Source organism: Opisthocomus hoazin, chromosome 8 (genome assembly GCF_030867145.1).
Source record: "Opisthocomus hoazin isolate bOpiHoa1 chromosome 8, bOpiHoa1.hap1, whole genome shotgun sequence".
Classification (NCBI taxonomy): Eukaryota; Metazoa; Chordata; class Aves; order Opisthocomiformes; family Opisthocomidae; genus Opisthocomus; species Opisthocomus hoazin.
The window spans coordinates 39,670,234-39,691,286 of record NC_134421.1 but is presented as its reverse complement, the minus strand read 5'-3'; the positions used below and the strand labels follow the sequence as shown (position 1 = coordinate 39,691,286).

General features: G+C 38.4%; 1 protein-coding gene across 3 annotated transcripts in view; it reads right to left on the bottom strand.

Annotated features, from left to right (window-relative positions):
* The window catches only part of NELL2 (neural EGFL like 2), a 155,021-nt gene that overhangs the window by 96,066 nt on the left and 37,902 nt on the right, over positions 1-21,053 (bottom strand). For all 3 annotated transcript variants that reach the window (XM_075428504.1, XM_075428506.1, XM_075428505.1), the window contains exons 5-9: positions 20,940-21,036; positions 16,818-16,890; positions 16,559-16,641; positions 15,375-15,503; positions 13,996-14,098 (exon numbers count right to left, since the gene is read on the bottom strand). In XM_075428504.1, the coding sequence (XP_075284619.1) occupies positions 13,996-14,098; positions 15,375-15,503; positions 16,559-16,641; positions 16,818-16,890; positions 20,940-21,036 (485 nt within the window). The remainder of the gene's footprint in view (positions 1-13,995; positions 14,099-15,374; positions 15,504-16,558; positions 16,642-16,817; positions 16,891-20,939; positions 21,037-21,053) is intronic.

Below are 21,053 nucleotides of genomic sequence, written 5' to 3'. Positions count from 1 at the left end.
ATATGGCAGCCAAAATATTTCTACTAACAGATATGCACAGCTTTGGCTTTGCAGCAATGGACCGTATTCTGCTTGTCAAACAGAACTAGAATATTTTAGACTCTAAACAGAGGATTTTGAAAACTTGTACATGACTAATGTGATCAAAATGTCGATCCATTTTACGCCGAATTAACTATGTTGGCCACCCAATTCTCAAACTTTTGCAGCAAAATGTCAAACAATAAAATCAAATGCCAAGACAAAAGCCTTAGAGGGTGTCAAGAGAAGAAAAGCAATTAACGTTAATATCAATTATGACTACTGTATTACAATTATATTAAAATTTTATAAATAGCACAACTGTCTGCAAGACCAAAAAAACTCCAATGCAAACATTACATAGTCGCTTAATCCTCATAAAAGTGGGATTAGACATTATCTGATGGACTCCTTATGTAAGCTACTCACAATAGTAGTGACATAGTTGTATCTCAGTAAAGATGCAAATAGATATTTTATCAAATGCTGACAGCTACTAATGACGGGCAAATTTCTGCTTCATTTCCACCTTCTCCCAGCTGGACTGCTGGGCTAACTGTAAAAGGTGCTTTTCTGAACACTTTGTTAAAAGAAAAATGATGCAGTATAGAAAAATAAATAGACACCTCCCTAAACCACCTTCTACTTCATGAAATGCTTAAACTTGCACATAGACCCATCAGAGAGCCTCAAGTCAAGGGGATCCGTATGGAGCATTAAGACCGATTAATTGATAGTCCAAGGACTGAGTACTGGGAATTTATGAAAGTAATGAAGAACTGTTAAAGACCCACACACTTTTGAGTCACTATTTTAAAACTATGAGAGGTAAACAGTTACGACTCATCAGCATTAATTTACTAAATAAAAAGCAGGTTGTGTTCTCCATTGCCATACCATAAGATAGGACCATCCACGGACGTGACAAGGGAGGACACCCACTCCTGCCACAGCCCGTACAAGGGGTGACTGTTACTCTGCTCCACAGAGACTCCCAGTGGAGGGGGGGAATAAAGCATTTTGGGATACTACCCACATTTTTGCCCAGATATGGCATGAAAAAATAGTGTCCACCAATTATGCATAACTTTCGAAAGACAAGTTTTTGCACATTACTACTGCGATGGGTGCTTTCCGCAGCCTTGTGGGCACAGGTCATGAGCATATTCAGTAAAAGGCAAGCACCTCTGCATGGGAGCACCTTCAGAGATTTTGACAGTGTTTCATTTGACAGCGTTAGAAAAAGTCCTATGCAAACAGCAAAACTACTCGGTTCACCGTAAAATAGTACACCTGGCATTTATTTGGGTGAAAAGGACTTGCAAGCGACACTTCCACTTTCCCAAGCCACAGAGGTTCCAAACAGCTTCTGCTCCAAAAACTTACAGCTACTTCCAAGAGTCGTGGGGGTTTTTGACCAAAAGCTTGCCACTTTATTTAAGCACCCACAGACTACACCCTTACATGAGTCACTGTCAGGGACCCTACAGATGCTCCCACTCTCAACCAGACTCTCCTTGGCCCAAAACAATTTCCAGACACTTCAGCTAGAAATTCTGCACTGTGACTTTGCTGCATGGTGAAGGCACAATATCCTGTGACCTGGCATCATGTACCTCCGTTTCACTGTATTTAATTTCCTCTCAAATCCAAGTGCTTTCACTTCCCTTATAAACAGCAGCCCCTTGTTCACTTGGATATTACAGTAATAATCACATGCATCTTATCTGCCTAATGGCACAGCCCAGTCTAATGTGTTTAGATGTTCCCAAGAGTGGATTAGTGCACAGCTGTAGCACCACATCTATAGCTGTTGTTAGATCTCACTTCTTTCAAAGCACCTGAATCTACCTTCCACATGGGAACTGAACAGGGTTTCATGCTCCCAACTCTTCCTCCACCGATTTTTGTTCCTGCATAAGGAATCTGCCCATCCTCCTGTCCCTCTTCTGACACTCGTCATCTTCCTCCCTCACTTCAGCCCGATTGATAGGATTAGTTGGCATAATCACAAACACTCCAGAGAACTCTACTTAATGTTCTTAAGCCCTTAGCATTAGTTCAGCAAAAGATATTTAACACAGGCAGCAAGGTAAACACGTTTTGAAATCTTGATTAAAGTCAGCTATGCAAATCAGCTTTCCAAATTTGTTATATACTCACTCTCAACATTCATTATCAAATAGCATTTAATCAAAAACTAGTCTAAAAAAAATAAGGTGTTACCAATAGAGTTGGAAATTTTCAAAAGACAACTATAAATAGAAACTTATGTACATCTAACCTCACGGCCGTTTCTCCAGGCTGCCAGAAGTTACTATTATCCATTGTGCATTCCCAAACAATAGGGTACTTCATGTCTAAAGTCAGTTCAGGATTTGAAACAATTAAAAATGTAAAAGTAGCTGGAGCAGATATTCATGGATTCTGCTTTGTCATAGCCAGTTTCTCCAGAGTGTATCTGCTGACGCTCCAACCCAGTCACAGAAAAATGGTAAGCTAGAGTTCATAGCAACTGTTAACGGGACCATTCCTTTTCCATTTGGGAAGTACATCAATGAGGGAAAGTCTTAGAGTCACTGCTAATACCAAAAAAAATTAAGTGATATCTATGTTAACACCCCTGTTGCCTTCAGGGGGGCCTTCCCAGACATTACACTCAGACTGCGTGCTTGTGCAACCAGGTGTGTATATCTGTTTGGTGCTGCAGTGTATGCCAGACTCCAGGAGAGCTGCAAGACTTTGATCTTACTGATATGTCACCCAATTCACTTTTTTCCCTTTTCCTTTGTCTAACATTACCTTTAAATGGAAACCAAGAATCAAAAAGAACAACTAAAAAAATATGTAAGTTTTACTTATTGCCTATTAGCATCAAATCTGCATAAGGCAAAGTAGAATTCTGTAATTTTAATGGCACAGAAAAGAAACAGGTACATGACTGGAATGAGTTAAATAGCATAAGGACAAAATACTTCATGAATTTTATGAAACCTGTTCTCAGGGTTTTTCATTTTTTTCAAACTCTTGAAAACCTCAGAGAAAAATACCAGTTTGTATTCATAAATTCTTGAATTTGTTTTCAATATATTACTAGCTAAGATGTTGTTTTTGTTAGCTGCAGGGATCTAGTATGAATATTTTGTAGAATTATAAAGGAATAGTGGACTTACAATAATTAAACTTGACAGACAAGAAATTTGGGCCATTACCCTGACAAGAACAAGTACTATCTTTCCTGTGGAATAATCTGGTTTTGTTACAGGGAACTTTACTGTGACTGAGAAAATGAATCCACCTCCCATTGCCTATGATCCCACCACCTCAATACATGGAGAACACTTCAGTATTTCCACGAGAAATGCAAGGGGAAAATAACAATAATGCTAGCAATGTGCTTTGAAGACCTAAGATAACTTTATTATTGAATTCTATTGAAAAGTCGAATTAGCTTCTACTTCCCTCTCCCTGTGAATTCTGTTATTCTAAGAGCTAAAATAATGGGAGCAAAATGTCTTGAGAGAAAGCAAAAAGAAAAATTTTGCCCTGAAAGCTTGAATAAATATCAGTAATGCAGCATGTGCATCTCCTGCAGGGCCCCACCCTGACTGTGAAAACAAGGCATAGCCCACAGTGCCAACACTCCAGGACAGAGCTCTTGAGCATCTAGCCAGAAGGGCACAGCCACACCTGAGAGAGTAGCCTGACAGGACAAGGACTTCTTTATTTTAGTTTTCCCTTACACTCCCCACATCTTTGTCTTTATATCCAGTTGTCTCTTCTCTTACACTTAAATTGTGAAATCCTGCAGAACAGGGGACTGTCTTTTGTGCGTACAGTAACTCAACTGATGGCTTTTCATAACAGAAGCATTTTAAACTACCTTAATACAAGTACTCAACAGCAATAACTAGTACAGCTGCTTAAATAAATTTGTTCACTGCATCTCCCTACTTGCAAGTCAACCATGGTCTGCCAAGAACTGCACTCTAAAAGGTGGAATCCAATTTGTTTTGCAATATGATCTTCAAAATTTGGAGGAAAAAATGTGAAGGGCTGTCATTCTCCAAGGGAGAGAGTTCCTTCTGTTCCACAAACTATTTTATTTCAACAACTACCTTAGGATTTTATTTAACAGACCTTGATATCTGTCCACATATGTTTAGAAAAGGCTAGACTTCAAAACATGATATTTTATTGGAAAGAACAAAGGACAGGGATTTTGCTGTCTATGATCCATTGTCAGCAAGAATGAAGAATGACTGGGACTTGCTTTAAACAGTACTGGTAAATAGCTTCCCAGATGATGAAAGACCATTGCAAGGCACATACAGACCAGTTTTCAGCCTACAGCAGAAGCCAAAGCGACGACTTTTAATCTGTTTGCTCACACTGTAAGAATCAACCTGTTACTTCCATTGAGTTTTCATGGGGCTCAAGATGTCACACGGGAAACAGGAGTAGAGGTGCACGTGTGTGAATCAGGTAAATTAGCAAAATGGTTGAACTCATGCATCAATATGAGGATGTGATTCTTTTATTTATACGTCTATTTTAAGCTTCTATTTTTAAAATGTAATTATTTATTCTCACACTTCTTCATAGCAACTTTGCAATAATACACTGCAAAATAGTAAAGTAAAAAAGTTGTGGTTAGGTGCTTACACCATACAACCAACTCTATACATACAGAGCCACAGAAGACCATTTACAAGATTTAAGCATTCTGAACTCAAATTCTACTACTATTTAGACATCTGTCTGAGAACTTCACACCAACCATAGGCAAGACTACTATTTCTTCTATGCTATACTCAGATTTGATTTCTCATTTAGGTGCCTCGAGGATCTACAAAGCTTCTGTATATAGCAGGATGAAAACATCTACAGAACAAACTCCCTCTTCGTAAGCCTGTAAAATGTGCCTGGAGAGGATGCTGCACTTTCATGAATAAGACCATAACCTAAAAAGATATCTTAAGGAAATATCTGAATTTATGTTTCTTTGTCAAAGCAGTAACGAGACAGGGAGAATCACGCTAGTTCATCTTCCCTACCTTCAAAGTATCTGAAGCACTCACTCACTAGAAATACTAGGTTATGTGCCTATTTTCCAGATGACTTAAGCATAGTTTCTTGATTTGCTTTCAGGATAGGGGAAAAAATATAAATCTGGTTATAGAAACCAGGTGTTTTCTGCCCCAATTTATTACATCAAGAAATGATGCCACTGTAATACCATTATAACACTATTATGTAGAAGTACATACCAGCCATCAGAAATGAGCAACATAAAAAAAAGTTGTTCTTCACCATAACAGCTTATGACAATGCAAAACAACAAACCTAATAATAGCTTCAAATTTTATTCATCTGTTAGGGGGGAAACAAACAAACAAAAAAACCCCACAGGTGTCAAATAATTTTTAAGGGATTTTAACCAAATATCATCAATTAAAAATAAAATTAAACCTGAGAAGTCAGTCAAAATTATACTTGAAAAAAGTTTACACAAACTTTTTCCAAGAGCAACTAGGAGAGTACCAGAATTTTCCTTTACAAGCAGAAAGTTACAGAAATCATTTTAACTAGTAGGAAAAAATAATAGTTTGCTATTTCATAAAAGCAGGCTTAGGACAGCCAACTACCCTCCCAAAGAAATGGGAAGAGCTTTCTTGCTAGTGGAAGCCGGTACCAAATAAAACCGATAAAAAAATGTAAAAATTAATAAAAATATTCTCAGTATTGGCAAAGAGGCAGACCAGTGATACAAAACCACAGAAATCACTGTAGATACAGTCCTGTGCCCGGTATAGTGATGAAAGTAAATAGCAGATACTCTTCAAATAAAGAGGACTTCAATGATTGTTTTGAAGGGAACAGATGAGGAAAGTACGAGCAAGGATTGTTACACCGTATCTGCTGAGATTTCAGTTTTAAAGCTGTGTCTCACATGGGACAAAGTGGCCATTATTTCAAGCCAAATATATTTTATGAGCTGACAGATGTAGAAAGAGTGATCAATAACAGCCTGGAGGTCCATACATCACACTTCAGATATCTGCAAGTAACGGCTACGAGAAGTAAGCCAAGCAGTAGATTTAATTCACTACACGTTTCCACTGAAAAAATTTCAAACTTCTTCAGTCCAAAAGACTGAAAGCCACTGGTTTAAATCATTATCTTTACAAATAGACAAATAAAGGATAACAGTATACATCATTTTATATTAATGTCACCAAATCAACTTCACTCATATTTTACCATCCCTTCCTTAGACTGCCAGGGAGATAAGATCACATTATTGACAGTTCTGAGGTGGGATTTTTTTCAGTATTTTATTTATTGAGTCTCAGCCTTCACAACCTCCCAGTGTTTTTCATTTTACATGACACAGGCACTGTCAGAAAACTCTACGTGTGCTGCCTTTTACGCTCCTAGCAGTGTCTCCCCTAGGCCAGCTTTTCACCCAGATGACCCTCGTCAACGTGGCAATCCTCTTATCGATAAGAGTACGTCAGGTGCAAACCATTCTTTGCAAAACTGCACAGGTCTCAGCAAGGCGTGAGTCTCTTACTTGGTTGGTTCAGTTTTGGCATTTTGCTCTGTCCAGGTCCATGAAGTGCTCTCTGGCTCCAACCTGTTACTTTTCTATGACTTTGTCCAAAACCTGCAGTTTTGGTGTTTTTAGCTAAAGTGAAATTCTGCTCTTTTCAGAACGCATGCCCATTAAAGATCACTGTTACTGGTACTATGGAAAATTGCAAAATCTACAAAGGAAAAGCTCCAGGCAGAAACTAGAACATCAGCTACAAGCTGCTGATTTGGCAATGTGCTCCTGGATACGGGACCAAGAAAACAAACCAAACCCACAGTCCAACGATGCAGGTGCAGAGTGACATTAGCATATTAGTGGTGAGAACAAACATATTGAAATCAATGCATAGCCATGTGAACACCCACATATCCTGTGTGATTTTTGTAATTATATATAGAATAGAATTTTTTTATCATTATTATTTCACTACCACCTGACTAAATAAATTCTGGTGAAATCAGCATTACTAAAGTCAAGGCAGTAACTTATTAGAGACTGGAACACTGCCAATCTTCACACTCCCAGCTGTCTGAAAGCCAAATTATTCATAACTAACATATGTCAATGTTTTATTTGCACTGGAAATAAAATAATAAAATCTTGCAGGTATTTTATATTTTGTGAACTCCTTGGTAAGAACATAATGAAAATAGAATGGAAAAGAACAAATTCTTTTCCCTGACAGCCTTGACATAATAGATAAGAGCAGCAGGGGAGAGCAGACCATGGCCTACAGCAAAATTTCCCATATAAAAAACATTTTTCATTCTCTATCGATAAAATTATCACTATTATGTTTCCAGTTTCTTCTTTAGTGCAGACTGCTATATATGCAGTGTAATGTATTTTAACGAATAAGAATTTTCTTAAACATATTTTATTACTCATTCCTCAGGTACACAGTCTAAAACTGGATGACTTTACCATTAACTGGAATTCTTCTCATATACTGATACATTGCCTCCAGATCTAGAATCTTCCAGTGGAGTTCCATAATACATGGGGTCCAAAACAGCTGAAAAGCCACTTGCCTAGGAGGGAGCCACACTTTGACACATGAAAAGTCTGACTGAGGCACAGTGCACCAACTCCCTCAATTCTCCTATGCTAACGTGGAGCAATGACATTCAAAGGACACGGGGAAGGAGGAAAGGAAAAGTAGGAGCAAAATATTCTGAGAAGTCCAACTACTGTAAGCTGTATTTTAATTTATACAGAACAAGACATATAAGGGGTGTTTCCTGTTCAGAAGGGAACTGCAAGTGAAAAGACTCAGCGTTTCCCTGCTGATGGAGGTACGCTGCCCATCTTACAAAAGCAAAGGTCCTTGGCAACTACAAGCTCTGCACCAAAAAGCCACTGACAATTCTGCCATTGGATATGTTACAGATAGAAACCATATATATTGCTATGGTATGAGTAGTTTGAAAATTTCTATAGCTTTACCATGGAAAATACAGCAGAGATTGAGCAGCTAGGGTGAAGGGTGAAACTGGCCCTGCCTACCAAAGCCAAGTAGAGTCTTTCCACCATCTTCAGCTAGCTTTGAGTTTAGCATAGGAAAGGCCCCAAAACATTCTTAGAGTGTCTCAACGCTCATCTGCTGAGATGTTATGCTTTCTGGAGAACAGAAGGCTCTGAAGGAGACCTTCATAATGTGTGCAAACGCCTGATGGAAGGGAATGAAGAAGGGAAAGCCAGACTCTTCTCAGTGCTGCCCAGTGACAGGACTAGAGGCAATGGGCACAAATTAAAACACACAAAATTCCACTTCAACACAAGAAAGCACTTTTTTACTGAGAGGGTGACCAAGCACTGGCGCAGGTTTCCCAGGGAGGTTGTGAATTCTCCATCCTTGGAGATATTCAAAAGCCGTCCAGACATGGTGCTGCGAAACTGGCTCGAGGTGGCCCTGTCTGAGCAGGGGGGGTTAGGCCAGGTGACCTCTAGAGGTCCTTTCCAACCCAAACCATTCTGTGAGACCCTGATTGTAGGAGCTATGCTGGATTCACAAATGATACATGCATCAATTATGCTTTTCCACTATAGTTTTTTAAATCTAAAATAGCTCCACTGATTTTATTGACCTACATGAGTTTAAGGATACACTTGTTCCCTTCAAAAATATTTATTTAGAAAAGATATTTGAGTCCTATTTCTAAGTGAATATAAATACTGCCTTTCTTTTGAAGATACAGAGTTGCTGAAGTAAGAAAATGATATAAACGGGTAGTAAAGTACAGTGTAATGCATCTCGGTAGTACAAGTGTATACATAATGCTTTTTATCTGTCACTATAATGTGATACTATCATTGTATGTGATTCAAAAGCCTGAGAAATAAAGTTCATGTGAATCATTAGCATGGAAAATCCAGAAAACAGAGGCTGAACGGACACTATTCTGCTAAATGTTAAATAACATTCAAAAGTTCTGTATGCTGACTACAGGAGGTTATAAAAAATAGCATGGCTCTAGGAAACAATCCAGTGCTGGCTATATTCCAGATATCTTTTAGTACTGTTCTAAACTGGGCTAAATTATCTGATTTTTCATATTAAAAAAATCTCAAAATAACAGAATTTTTGATTTATTTAAACTTGTATCTTTAAAAAGCAACATATAAATACTTATAACCAAAAAGCAACTTATCTCTTGCATTAACCACAACGTTGCTTCTCCTTTATACTCTAAATTGTGCATTTTTTTAAAAAAAAAGCTATGACTAATCATTGCTTCACTGCTAAAAACTGCTTCTTCTTTCTCCACTACTGATGCCTGCTCCATTACCCTGAGCCCGCTGGCTGTCCCACAGCCCTCCGGCTCGTGCCGTGTCCCCACTGGAGCTGCTCTTCTGTTTCCAGACTTCCCCTTCCTCTGATTTACTGCCAGGATAAGATGGCCTGCTCAGTCAGCGCTCACTAATCCTGCCATTCAATCATTTCTCTGAGCTGCAGCCTCTTCTCTGTGCTACACCGAACAAAGGAGAAGCTTCTCCGGCACTTGGGTGAACAAGGTGGCGGCTGGCATGCCACCCTGCCACCGATGCACGTCACTGAAGGCAAGACGGTGCCACTCCTTCAGCCTGGAATAAAGGTGACAATTTTGTGAAAAGATTAAACTCCGTGAGCAGTACAGGCTTAAGTCCATAATGCTTCAATTCACCTGGATAAATGATAAATTTCAGAGGAAGCTTAATCAATATTCCCAAAGTTTCCAGATAAAAATGTTTGCACTCTTGCTGATGGTCAATTGGTGTGCAAATGAGAAGCAGAATGGCTTTCACAGCCCCTTCTCTCTGCATCAGTAGGACTGCAAGTGCTGGAGCTTGCAGAAAAGTGTGTAGCTTTGGAGAAAAATCAATGAATCATGGAGAGGTGTCCTGATTTTGGACAAGAAACTACTATGACAAGAGGAAAACAAAGAATCTTCTTAATTTTAATTATAAAATTAAAAGTTTCTGTAAGCTAGCAAGACAGATCACTGCATCAGAAAACCAGGCATGTTATAAGAGCTACCATGTCTGTATTTGTGTTTTGAATTACGTTGTTCAAAAAGCCTTCCCGAGTTATATAACCCCTCTATATGCTCTCTCTCCACGCCTGCTAGCAACAGAAGTGCGAGCTGATCCAATACAGCACTATGCTTCTCACCATCGCTTAAAAAGCTTGTGTTAGATTATGGATTTGGCTATAATGCACCAGAAAACCAACAACTGTCCCACTTCAGAAAAAAAAGTGCATGGGAAAATCACAGCCTGCACATTTGAACATAACGACTCAGACTTTAACCTCCACTGAAATCTGTTGGGATAGATTTAAATAGTTTGGGATTAGGTCTATAAGTATCTGCACTGTCACTGGGAGGACAGTAACGAGAAGAGAGAAATTTCTTCCTGGAGACCAGTCTTTGATTATGGGAGTTATTACTGTGCCAGAGATACTGGTACAAATATCACTTCGGGCCTTAAAAAAATGAAAATCAGCTAGTTTGTTAAAAAAACTCTACCTCTGTTTTAAAGAGTACATATATCACATAGCTTATTGGAAGTGATGCCTTAGTGTTAATACCGACTAATAAAAAAGTTACCATAAAAAGATTTGCTGACCAAGTAGCAATTGTGCCTGCCACAAAGACATTGGCAGTCCTTCCACAATTCACTTAAAATAAATGAACTCATCCTTGTACTTCTTAAGCCAAGTCCATGGTCTAAAGCAATACTTTATAGGGTCAATACAGGAGCTTAATCTCCCCTCGATTTGTATCACTGCCTGTCACCACACAATGCATTTGTCTCTGCAGAGGAGAAAAGAATTTAATGATCTCTTGCACAGACCTTCTCAGATAGGTTTAAATTGCATTTGGAATAGAAAAGAAAGTGGTCTCTGCTTTCCAGCTCCAAACAATTCTCCACAGGAAGCTCCCACTGACCTAAGAGGTATGCTCTGGTAGCTTGACTGAATTTTGTGTTGAATAACTTGTAGGTAGCTGACACATATATGCAACACATTGGCCAATTTAAGTGCCTTGGAAGATCGTTGCTTCTTTTAGCCCATTACAGCTAACAGAAAACACATTTGATAATTTGCATGCATTGTCATTCCTTATTCTAGCAGCATCAACCTTCACACAAGACAAAACAGAACAAGTTGTCTGAATGTCTTCAGACAAAGGTACAGAGTTAGGGGAGAAGGTCAGGGTGTGTTACTATTGTTTTCTTTTGGGTCACAAGAAGAAGGAAAGTCAAAGCAATATTGACTAAAAATAGCCCCAAACCACAACATTCCTTACTAAGTGTTCTTCCTCAAACAAAATATTTAAGAAAAAACATGAAGAGTCAATAGTGCTGAAATCCCTCAAGTTTTGAAAATGTCATCAAATGACATACAACAAAGCTGCACAATCCAATATTTAAATGCTGGGCTGGGCTGAAGTTCATTTCCTGGACATAAGGAAGAAATTTTTTACAATGAGGGTGATGAATCACTGGAATAGGTTCCCCAGAGAGGCTGTAGATGCCCCATCCCTGCAAACATTCAAGGTCAGGTCGGATGAGGCTCTGAGCAACGTGGTCTAGTTGAAGATGTCGCTACTCATTCCAGAGGCGTTCGACTAGATGACCACTAAAGGTCCCTTCCAATCCAAACCATTCTGTTTCTGATTCTGTTCTGTCTGTCTTGAATAAAATGCCAAACTCAGCTAAAGAACAGTGTATTCGGCATCACTTTTTCTCAGCATTTATGACTGATTGTTCAATATTAAGGATAGTGGCTCCTTGAGCAACACACCCTAATTCGCTGCTTTCACAAATATAAGCCATCTGTGGTCGGTCTACATAATCTAGTCAAATGACACATCCCCTGATATTGTTCTAAGAATTGAGAACAAAAAAGTGATTCTTGGAACCTATCCAAATGGAGGAACTCAGCATTGACCCCTCGAGCAAGAACCGTTGTCACTGAGCACACTGACCTCAATCAGCTCAGACCTTGAGCTGAAGACACCAAGTCAGGGTACAGCTGGAACAATAATATGAACTCAGTGACAACTCAGCATTTCCACTAAACTGGCCTGGAGAATAAGTGAGGGTCCTGCAGTCTCCACTGCCTTCAGCCTCTTTCTACACTTTTTCACTGGAATTTAACTACCTTGTCAATGGGACTCCAATTCACACTCTCCGTCTTCTGGCTCCAGGGAGTTGGCTACTTAAAAAGTTGTTTGATTTTTTTTAAATGGTGCTTTAAATAACCTAGATGAAATTAGGAATAATTTTTTTAAAAGAAATGTCTGTTCTTATTTTTGGATCTAGTAATTTTTCTGGTCATTTGTCAAGAGGGTTATATGTGTGCATGTTTGTTAGAAGTTGAGTTATAGACTGGCATCAAATTAACAAGACTGGAAGAAAAAAGACTTTTGATAATATTAAGAATATCAAAAAGGCAGTATCATAGTAAACTTCACAGTAAGCTATACCAGAACTGTATCTTAATTGGGAGAAGTAGTAATGCTGTATGACAAGGTCAGTGTCCATATACTCATTCACATTTCTTGACCTTTGTCAAGACTCCCAAGAAAAACAACTTCGTAAGAAGTCTCATGATGTGAGCACTTCCCTATTAACATCTGGATGGAGAATTCCCAACTCAATTCACAGGCGGTACATTACAAAAACATACTTCAGAGGATCAGGTTTTCAAACTCTGCCAACACAGTCAAAGATTCAAGCAGAGGCCTGAACTCCACACATTTCACATCCCTGACTTACCAATTTCCTGAGCCATCTAAAATGCATGGAAATTCTGTGTAGCTGGTTAAAAAAAAAAGTATTTGAATTCTCATTTCCTCTCAATTAATCTACTTGAGTAAGTTAATAAGCTTTCATAAAATGGGATGGTTTGTGTAACTTCTAACACAATTAAATATTAATACACTCTTGTGGGAGCAAAATCAATGGAGTACAAAAACATCTTCCTGAATTTTATCTTACAACATGTCATCTTAACCAGTTATATATTTCTTTATACTCTGTAAGAAGTTTTATACAGCAGTGGAAGAGTGATGAAACCACACAGAAAAATCTCAACATTTATAGAACAAGGAAATGTGTGCATCTCATGCTCAGTTTCAAAAATGGCCATAGCCAAAAATGAATAACTGTCACATAGGCAATACATGTCCATAATCAATTTGAAATTTTATACATAGTCCATCTAGATAATGATTTACCTAAAACCCCCACTTCTGTGGCCCTATTTGCAACAAAACTAAAATGCTATAAAACCAACAGCTAATCACCTATCTTAAATGACAATATTAAATTACTTCTATCCAGTTTCCTGTATAATTCTGCCTGACCTTTTGCAAAAGAACATTTCTAGGTGTCTGGTTTTTGCTGATCTCTTGGGTCTAGTATGAGTTTTCTCTTCCGCTAACTACAGAAGAAGAATCATAAATCTGAAGCTTCATTTCTAGCTCTACAACATGAGGTTGAAAGTACACTCTTCTTGCGACAGAGGTGTTAGAAACACTGGTCAAAACGAACGCCAGGCAATCATTCTTGAACTTCTAGCAGCTTGGTCTAAAAGATAGACTCTGGAAGTATGCAGAAAGTTTTTAAAATAACTTTTTAAGCATTATATGAAGTATCTATGTTAAAAAAACACAACTAAAATAAAAAAAAAAATACTCAAACGGAAAAATTAAAATGTTCTGGTTATCGATTTCCTGAAATATTTCAGGAAAGTCTAAATTCTCTCATTCCTTAACCTCATATTTCATTCCCTGACCAGTTCATTCACTGACATGTTTACAGAAAGGTTCATTTTCTTTACAGATTTCAAAATATTCATTAGAAGGAAGCACTGCAGTAAAACTTACATTGACATTCTTTGCAGCACTTGCCATCCACATACGCCAGGGCGGAGTTAAGTGGGCAGTCAAAGAGGGGGCAAATCAAAGCCTCGCACTGCACAGTACCATTCTAGAAGAATAAAAGGCACTTCACTGGTAGTTATATTTAGCAAGAACAGAGATGTTCTCAAACACAGGAACTTAAAATCTATTTTTAAATGCAATGAACTCTCCAACAATATCCCAAAAGACATTTTAACATGGCTCTTTCAATAACTACAAGAACAGAAACTATACCTTTAGAATATCATCCATGCAATCTTTCAGACATGTATGATGTGTTCTTTGAGATGATAATGATCTAAAGTTTTTTACAGGCAAATCTATTTGGAGGTTAAACATTCTGCCAATCAGCAGCAAACTCACAGATAACTGAAATAACAACCTCACAGAACAATACTCTACCTTCTGATCTTTACATAAGAGACAATACATTTCTAAAAGTTAATAATATCGTAGCTGCAAGAAAAACCTGAGACAAAAACATGTAATGCATTTAACAGTAAATTCAAAGCATTTTAAATAGCTGTCAGCCAGATTTAATACCACAAGTTGTGTCGCCTTCTCATCAACCACAAAACTCTTAAAGCAAAACTAACATCCCTCCAGAAATACAAAGACCAAAATCATACTAAGCTTAAGGAGAACTATTTAGCAAATTATAGATAGCAGCAAATCAATCTAACGTGCAGTACAGACAACAGCCGCCTTTTTGCTAGTTTCTAATGGCCTTTGAATTAGGCATTTAATGAGTTCAAACGGAAATGAGTTTTAAATGAATGGACAGTAACAAAGATGCCATGGTTTGGTACCTGAAAGGATACTTTCAACTGCTTCTGGAGTTGTGATACCTTTGGGAATCTTCCATCCACGTAACAAATCTTTTTCATTTGTGATGTAACACAGCATGCATATGACCCTGACATTTTACTCTTTTTTATTTACTGAGATATAACCAAAGGCAACTAAACGGAATCGGGCACAAGGGATCTATTAAATCATTTGCTAAGAAAAAGGCTGTATTTATAGCAATAAAAAGCAGGGAATTAATTAACCAGAGAAACCATTTGCAAGTCAGTGCATGGGAATAACATGACAGCTAAGTATATTGCATAGCATCTGCCTTTGGTGACATGAAATATAGGGGAGCTACACATGCTGGCACTGCTGAAACAGTATGAAAATGTATTAATTAATACTATTTCTTAGCTTTAGAATAGATTTTCTAGTACTTTGTTGTTACTACCTAGCATACACCTGGAAGTTTTCTCAATATTTGCCTCAATAAAACTGTAATCAGAGGAAGCAATAGCGTTCACGAGTCTCCACTCAAACCATAACCATACCATGCAAGTGCAGTTCTTACAGCCATCAGTCCAGGATTCAAACTCTCTGTAAGTCGTGCCTTTCATTGTGCAGGTCCTTTCACAGTAGCACTGATCCAACTTGTTCATTCTCTGCTCAGCTTGGGACAACTGTATTTACAGTACACAAAAAAGTTTTGCATTTGTAAATGGTTTCCACATTAGCACAAACATAATTGAAACTGTCCTCCTTATCATCAAACATGCAGATGAGGGAATACATGTAGGAAAATGCAGTCAGAGATAATAAAACAATTAATGCCAAATACAATATGATTAAACCATCAGTCATTCGGAGATGGAAATTAGGAAGCAAGCTACAATGCCTTCTTTAACATCAGGGACATCATGAAACCAAGTGAGTAGGTCAAGATGTGAATGGCCCCTGATTTCTCATCTTTGTATGTGTGAACTGGCCAAGAAACTTACTCTACATAAACTACTTACAGATATTAGCTTATGCACAAAATCTGAATCTGAGTAGAGAGGCAAAATTGGAGGTAAAGCTCAAAACCAACATGTTTGCAATTGTTTCTCCACTTCAACCAAGCATTTTTAATACTTGTCTATCAAATCAGCCAAGTAAAAGGATTCCTGCAGACATCTAAAGAACTGACATTTAAAACCAGAAGACTAGTCTACGTTCAGCAGCAGACACGAATGCTTTTAGTGTGATATTTTAGGGAAAAAAGAAAAGAAGAAAACACTGCTTTGGATTCTTAATTCCTCATCTTCACATATTTTGTCTGAACATGTCTATGGCAGCTCAATTCGAGAAAAGACTTGGACCAATAAGTCTTGCTGCAATTAGCACTATAAGCACAGTAACCTATTTAATTCTAGATTTATTGACTTGTTTATCCTAATAGACAGGGCTTGAATATCTATGAGCCCTTTCCTTGATCAGGGATTTGGATTCTGTTTACTATTAAAAGATACGATTCTATAAAAATATTGAAGCACAATAAAGCTCTCTGAACTGGAAATTTGTATGTATAGACAATAGGCACAGATATATAAATACAAACACACAAACACACCATGTGGGGATGTTCCACACACACCCACATGCATGTCCCCACATATGCACAAATAATCCCAGAAGACAGCAATTAAAGGGTTAGAGTCCTCATTTCTCCCATGCCTCGACTCCTAGTAAACATTACCTTAGCTGATGTTTTCGCTAAAATGTCTTGCAGTTCCATGATTTTCTGCACAAGTCCATGGAAGTCGTTACAAGTTGGGCATGCTAGAATAAGAAAATACGTACATTAATAAAAAAATAAAATGTATTCACGATAGCTTCAATCATGTCAAGATTGACAACCAATACACTGAAATTCAAGGTTTTAAGCAAGCTTGTAGGACAGAATGTAGATACAAATCACACCTTTCATTTTACGGTATAAGAATTAATAGACTTACTGCGATTAAGATCTGGGCATTGAGAAATAAATCCTTGAGGCATGACAAGTAATTGCACATCCTGCATTATGCCCTGTGTGTAAGTAGAGAGAAAAAAAAAAAAAAGGATACATTATTTTTACCTGTCAAAAGTATGCTTTTCATTCACCATGCAAAACATTCAAGCCCACGCAGAAAAACTGCCTGATAAAAACAATACTTATGAATACACATCTTCTTGTCTGGACCCAATGCAGTGAGAGAAGAATAAAGAGAAAGTAAAATATACAGATGTACAACTACAGACATACGGAATCATTTTTAAAGACGTAAGATTAAATGTCAAGATGTAATTATGTGGCAAGAGTTTGGTTGTTTTGAATTCGTTGTTATTTTTGGTTAGCCATTGCAGAAAAGCCTGAAAATGACCTTTAAAAGTAATTTGAAAAACAGTTGCAGTTTCAGTTACTTTGAAACACTCTTTTAAATAAAATGCAAATTTTTCACTAGGCTATAACTGTCAAATAGAAGTGAAGATTAAAGAAACTTGAGTCAGGAAAAACACATTCGTGCAAACCCTTTCTGATTTCGATGTGGATCTTTCCATAAAGCATGCAGAATGCCAAGCAACTACATCTCTGTTACACAGCTGCAGAGTTGCATGTTGGCAAGGACTTAGGGGAAGGGGAAGCTTAGTGTGAAATTCAACTGTGGCATCAGGAAAGAGCTGGTTTCACCCAGAAGAATAGACCCCATGCATTCAGGCAGAATCTACATGCATCCTTTGTTATTAAGATATAATTAGCAGTCACTTTGCTGCTGTCCAAAAGCAAAGGCCAAAAAACAATTTCAAAGTGAGCCATTGTATCATATTTGCTCCAGATGTCCCTTTAATCCATGACAACCTCCCTGCGCCTCCAAAACTCACTCTTAGGCGGAAAAGCAAAATAATTACAATATGCTTTAGCATGTTTATGAAGAGAATGTTTCGTGACCCCAAGGACACAATGTAAACTAAATGGAAAAGTCCACGTTTCATCCACATACACAGGGTATTCAATACAGATGACACAAAGTCAAAGAGCCAGAATTTTGACCTCAGCTGAGTGACGCAGGGTGACTTAGCGACCTAAGTGACCTACAGAGAAGAGCAGGTGTCACTCAAGGCCAACTAAGAAGGTACTTAATGACCATGCCTACCTTTCTCCCTTAACAACAAAGCTACAGTCTAGGGCAACCGGATGCTCCTTCAAACTGCACAAGGAGATGCAGCGATTAGCTAGCTATTAAAAAAAATAGATGTGCCCGAGACAGGGCTCCACATCAGGACCTCCGACAGCAAGCATTCTGGAAGTCAAGAGCAAAGACCTCTTTGAAGAGCACACCAAAAAGCTCACTGTATTAATTTCTCCTCCCTTCCTTCCTTGGTGTCATCGGGTTCAAACTCATGTCAACGAAAGTTGCAGCATTTTCTTGAAAAGGAGGAATGGCAGGGTCCCACTCATTCAGCTCTAAAAAACCCTTCACTGAACACACAGGCAAGCATTCAAATCATTTAGCTTTAACCAACACTAAAGCTCCCGCAACCATTTGAGAAGCTTTATTCATCATACATTAGCTGCGGTAGAAGCTGACTCTGCCACTCGACAGAAATTCAGGCTCCTCCTCGTCCTGCTAAAGTAGCTACAGGGAGCTGTGACAGCTAGCCCACATGCGACCCCAAATCAGGACCTCCAGACAGTACATGAGAGGCTTTGCACAGGCTCCTGAAGAACCCGGTGGTTCAAATTAGCACACCACTGGATGCTAGGCACTGAGAGACCTTACACGGTACCAGAAATCAGACAGCCAGAATTGCTCCCTCAGCAATTCTGAGAGATCTTAAATCTTAATTCACTTTAAGATTTCGGACCTTAGAGTGAAAGAGGTACAAATATACAAATACAGTGTGAACATGCCTACAGGTACATTGGTTTAGTGCAGCAATATTAGGTTCAAAATCAAATACAGCCAAATAACATCGTTTTCAGAGTGACTAATGATTTTGAGTACCTTGACCTCTCTGGACAATCCATCCAATCCACTCAAAGCAGCCTGATTTTCAAAACTCACTAAGCACCTGGACATCTCAAAATCAGGTCAGTAGGAGCTGTCCCACAGTGACTGTCTAAAAATAAAGGCTCTCCAAAACACTAAGAAGCATTGAAAGTCCCCACCTTCTAAACTGATGAATCTCCTGTACAACAGTGTCACATTTTCAGAAGCAGTTTGACAACTGGCACTGTATTATACTGGAGAAATCACTCAGCACAGTGTATTTTGGCTATATCGATGCTCTTTTAACAGCTATCCATTTCTGTATTTCTGTTAAGCTGGTTTATATTTGCAACCGAGGCAAAATTCTCCATGTACTTTATTTAATTTTATCTTTCTTGAATAGAAAAAGAAAAAGAAAAAAATACAGTCCACTACTGGAGTATTTATTTTTCTACACCTAGTAAGCTTCCTTGCAGTGACTACGATTTGGCAAAAAAAAGAATATAATCAAGTCAAAAACTGAGAAGGCACCATAAAATAAAAGGAATTTTTAAAAAACTATTAATTAGTTTTAATTAGCACATAGATTAAATGAAATGTGTCCGAGGTCAGTTTAAGCAATGCATTAGTATTTTCCATTTCAACTGTTTATTTCAGCTAGAAATACAATTTTTCAGCTTGTTTAGCAGACACCCTCTTAGTCTTTTGGTGGAAAAGGAAACACATATTGAATTGAAAATTAAAAACAAAGTCATGCTTCGGCTTTCAAACCTGAGTGCCCCACTGGACCTCCATACTTCATACACAACAAGGACATAAATTAGCATTAAAGTATAGCAAACAGCATTTCAACACCCAATACCTGATTTTAGAACAAAAGCACAGAACTTGCTGTGAAAACCATAGTCAAAGTGTTTTGCACTGAAAAAAAGACTTAGAAGGCCATATTTTAAAAAGCGATTTGATCTGTGATAAACATCATCAATTCTATTTTGCAGCTCAAGTAAAAAGATGCCTACAGAGAGGAAAATGGGACTGCAGTGGGGAAGGCATCCACAGGGATGCCATCATTTGTTAAAACAGCTCCAGAGAAGGCTGAGGCCAAGCGGCAGACAGTGGCTGTGACCAATGAGTGCTACCTAATGGGCTCAGAGAAATCAAAATTTACACTCCAGTTCAACATAGCGTTCACTTCTTCAGTCTTGCTATACACCAGGTGCTTGCTATATATACATGTTAAAGCAGAAGCAGTAAGCAAAAAGCAGTTACAAATATTCTTCCTCTGGGGGAAAAAGCATTCACTTCACTGATGTTAGTCATCTCATTCATTTCTGAGTCGAGGAGATATTGTGATGAAATCTAAATCCTACAGAGGCAAAGAAATTGGAGTTCCCTAGACTACAGTGTTCTATGACACACAAAAAAACATGCATCTAGCTACAAAACAGATAATAATCTGACCATTTATTTTCTGGATTCTGTTGCACTTGGCCATTTACCTTTCCCTGTCTTACACTTCTGCTGGCTGTGTCTTTTGGTGACACTGAGCCCTACACACCTGCCTCTGCAACTTTATTTAGTGAAGTCCAGTTTGATGGAAACACAGCTCACTGCATCAGACATGCTGATACACAACACACCACTGCCCTAAGAACCATGTTATGATCACAGAAGCACAGAGTAGTTGAGGCTGGGAGGTACCTCCTGAGTTAATCTACTCCAACTTCCCTGCTCAGGCAGGATTAACCACAGCAGGTTGACCAGGACTTGTGCCCAAATGGCTTTTGAATATCTCCATAGTAGTCTTACTCTGACCAACCTCACAACAGAACTGTTTTCTTACGTTCATCTGGTATTTCAGGCTTTTCAATTTTCACCCATTGCTTCTTAGCCTGTCAGTGGGCACTACTGAGAAGAGTCTGGATCCCTCACCTTCATTCTTCTCCACATTCAGGTATTTATACACATTGATGAGATCCCCCCTGAGTCTTCTCTTCTCTAGGCTAAACAATCCCAGCTCTTTCAGCCTATCCCCATACGAAAGATGCTCTAATCCATTATTAATTTTTATTTAAGTTCACTCTTTTCCTTGCAGGGAATGCATACCTTAAAATAACCATGTGCATTATTCCTCTGTCCCAGCCAAAAGGTTGTACCCAAAGGTAAGTCCATGAAGGGCTTCTCCACAACTCTTTCATAAATTCTAAACATAAAGGGAAA